General features: G+C 66.9%; 1 protein-coding gene across 1 annotated transcript; it reads left to right on the top strand.

Annotated features, from left to right (window-relative positions):
* Nucleotides 1–954: 954 nt before the first annotated feature.
* MNEG_14768 (hypothetical protein) lies at nucleotides 955–2,698 on the top strand (the record flags this gene model as incomplete). Its single annotated transcript, XM_014036761.1, has 4 exons — nucleotides 955–1,089; nucleotides 1,436–1,494; nucleotides 1,759–1,863; nucleotides 2,164–2,698. 4 exons carry the CDS (start codon nucleotides 955–957, stop codon nucleotides 2,696–2,698), a joined length of 834 nt encoding a protein of 277 aa, XP_013892215.1.
* Between the last annotated feature and the right edge of the window lie 448 nt (nucleotides 2,699–3,146).

The raw sequence follows: 3,146 nt of genomic DNA, 5'->3' as shown, positions 1-3,146 counted from the left end.
AACACACTGGGTGCCCAGCGCCCGGTCCACTCTACTCTACTCTACGGTCATGCAGTGCGACCCGCAGCACTTGCCTGTCCGTGGCCGCCGTCACGTGCTTGGTCAGCACGTGCAGTGTGACACCTGCAGCGCCAAGGATCGACCGACTGATTGGCATCGATGTTGGTGAATGATGAGGCCGTGCAGCTTGGACTGGGCCACATCGAGGCCCAGGCGAGAGGCCAGGCGCAGCGGCGCATCAAGCTGCAGCGTGGAAAATGGCCATTTAGCGGGAAACACGCTCAGTCCCGGGTGTCCCGGCGGCGCGAGTGAGCACTAGAGAGAGACGCACTGAATAGCAATTTTCTGTGTAGGACTGTCTGGCATGGCCTAAGAAGTGAGAGCTGTAAGGTGTGAATCGACCGTTGATGAGTTGGCATGTACGCTGGGGGAGCACGCCAGGATTAGATGCACGCAGGTTTGGGCATCAATCTTGCAGCACAGGCACCTGTGCGCCCCTCACGCAATCGCTGGCGTTGCCGCAGGCTGCAAGGAGTGGGATTCGCGGCGCACGTGTCAGCAGGCCTTCTATCGGCCGGGTTGTGGCCGTCTCACTCGAACACAAGCGGCGGCAGCTAGCAGTGCGCCGGCGGGCGCAATTCGTCCGCAAGGACGAGATACATTGCCGGATCGTCCGACGCAACTACAGCAGGGTGCGCTTCTCGCCACAGGCTGCAGTGGCCACTGGTCCTCCCTAGTGCTGACCAGCGAGATCCCAGCTACCGTACAGTGGAACTGCTACTGCGTCTTGACGCGCTTATCTAATCATCAAATGTGATGTGGTCTTATATTTCAAGTCCTTTTCTAATTCAACACGTTGAAGTCATGACATCGGGGTTGTGCTAATAGATCAGTTGTGATCTCGGACGATTCCGCCCCAGCATTTTCGTGGGACGGGGAGTCTCTTTCTATCCCATGTTGGCCCCTCTCCTTCCCGACGGGGTGGTGGAGGAGGAGGTGCAACGCGCCGTCGTGCACCTGGACGGGGGCGCCGTTGGCGAGCTTGTGCTGCACATGCCCTCGGGCGGGGTGACCTACGTGCCAGTTCAGGTCAGTGGCGGTTGCAGCGCCTGGTACAAAGCTCATGGTTGGAGCTGCTCTGTGCGTGCCGCAGGCAGCGATGCATGCCCGCGCACCAGCACGACTCAAATTCCATCATCACGGTCGCGTCGCAGCAACCAACTCCCCTGTGTTGGGGCCTCGCTGGCGGCTGGCACGTTCAACGGCACGAGGTGCGCTGACCGCCAGCGGGAAGCGCTGCGGCCGTGCCGCAGGGCTGCAGCGCTCCTGCGTAGGAGTGCAGCGCCCGGCTTGCAGCTAGCGCAGACGCCGGGGAAGCTGCCCGGCGCAGCTGCCTCGCGTCATCCGCCCGACATCCCTCTCCACGCATCCCCAGATCCCCGGAGAGTCTGTAGTAGGTGCAGCGCTCGAGGGCCCCACCACACTGCGCATCTGGTGAGCCGCCTCCCCATTTTGCGAGGCGTCAGGCTGCAGCACGCATTACGCCTCGCTGCCGCCGGCGCTGCTGACCTGCGGTCGCGTCCGATCGCGTCCCCGAGCAACCAGCAGCCTCCATGCCGCTAGGAAGTCGAGTTGATTCTTCCCAGCCTGTCATGCAATCGGCAGCCTGTCTGTCAGCTCGTCAGCAAACGCTCTTGTCCGCAAGGCATGAGCGCACCGGAGCCCCCGCACTCGTCACCCCCCTCGCCCTCGCCGCAGGCACTGCCACCGCTCGCGGTCGCTGCGCAAGACGCCGCCGCTCCACTGCGCCAGCGGCCAGGAGGCGGCGCGGCTGGTGGCGGCGGTGCGGGCGGCGTGCTGCTGGTGGGGGCGCGGGCGACCGCCTAGGGTGCTGGCCATCGTAGAGCCACAGTGAGCCGTTTGGGGGGGTTACAGGCCCGCCGCTGGGGGGGAGGGGGGAGGAGGCGAGGCGGACCTCGCAGCCGCGCCTAGCCTGCGGCTCAGCGCCGCAGCGGTCGCCGACAGGGCACGCGCCACGCCCGGAAGCACAGGCGCCCAAGCCAGCACGTGCATGCATGCGCACACGCACGGGCACGCATGCGCACGCGCACGCGCAGCCGCAGGCTCACACACACGCCACTCCCGCGCTGCATTTGCACCCAGGGCCATGCGCACCTTCACGCGCCGGGTGCTGCCAATCTGGGAGGGCGCGGCCGGCCTCGAGGTCACCGCAGCCCCCACGCGCGGCCCCGGCCACGCCGCCGAGGTGGCCGCCTCCGCCGACCCGCAGGCTTTTGAAATCGTCGCGGTCTGCGGCTGCGACGCGGCGTTCTCCGAGGCGGCGCAGGGCGTCCTGGGCAGGCCGGACTGGCGGGAAGCCGCGCGGCAGCTGCCGCTCGCGCACGTGCCCGTCCCGCGCGTGCGGCTCGAGGCCGCGCGTGCCGCCCTCTCCCGATCCGGCGCCGGCGCCGGTGGCGACAAGGGCGGAGGCGGCGTGCGACTGGCACACGCAGTGGGGATCTCGGGCCCAGTGTCGGGTGCGTGGGCAGTGGTGAAGCGCGCGGTTGCGCCGCGCGACGTGGCGTCGGTGCTGCAGCCGCCGGCGCCGCGGCGCTTCATGCTGCTGTCACTGGAGGCGGGCGGCGGCGCATTGGTGAGCGCGTGGGCGGGCAGAGTGTCGATGTGTGAGGCGACTTGATGCGGCGCGGATGGCTGGCTGAGTTTGTGCTCAGCACCTGTGTGGCCGACATCCCACGATATTGATGCAAACCCCTTGACGCAACAGTATGTGCTGTGGTATCATGTGCGTGCTCTCGCTGGCACAATCGGGCTGCTTGCAATTGTTCATGCATGGAAACTGCCGCCAAACCAGAATCCCTATGTATTAGCGCTTCTGCAAATCCACTACTCCTCAATTCCTTCGTTTTGTTTCAAAGGACATCATTTTGAACCGCACACTGACGGTCGACGCCACCTGGCTGCCCGGCCGCGCCCCCGCTGCACCGGTCGACCTGCCGGCCCGCGGCCGCGGGGCACTCGCGCCTGCCGACGGCGGCGACGAGCCCGCAGCGGCGGCGGCCCCAAGGAGCGGTGGCGGCGCCGCCGCCGCCGGCGACGACGGCCCGCCGCTCTTGCTCGTGCGGCGG

Source organism: Monoraphidium neglectum, assembly GCF_000611645.1.
Source record: "Monoraphidium neglectum strain SAG 48.87 unplaced genomic scaffold scaffold04748, whole genome shotgun sequence".
Taxonomy (NCBI): domain Eukaryota; kingdom Viridiplantae; phylum Chlorophyta; class Chlorophyceae; order Sphaeropleales; family Selenastraceae; genus Monoraphidium; species Monoraphidium neglectum.
Note: the sequence above shows the minus strand (reverse complement) of the source record. Positions and strands in the feature narration are given on the sequence as shown.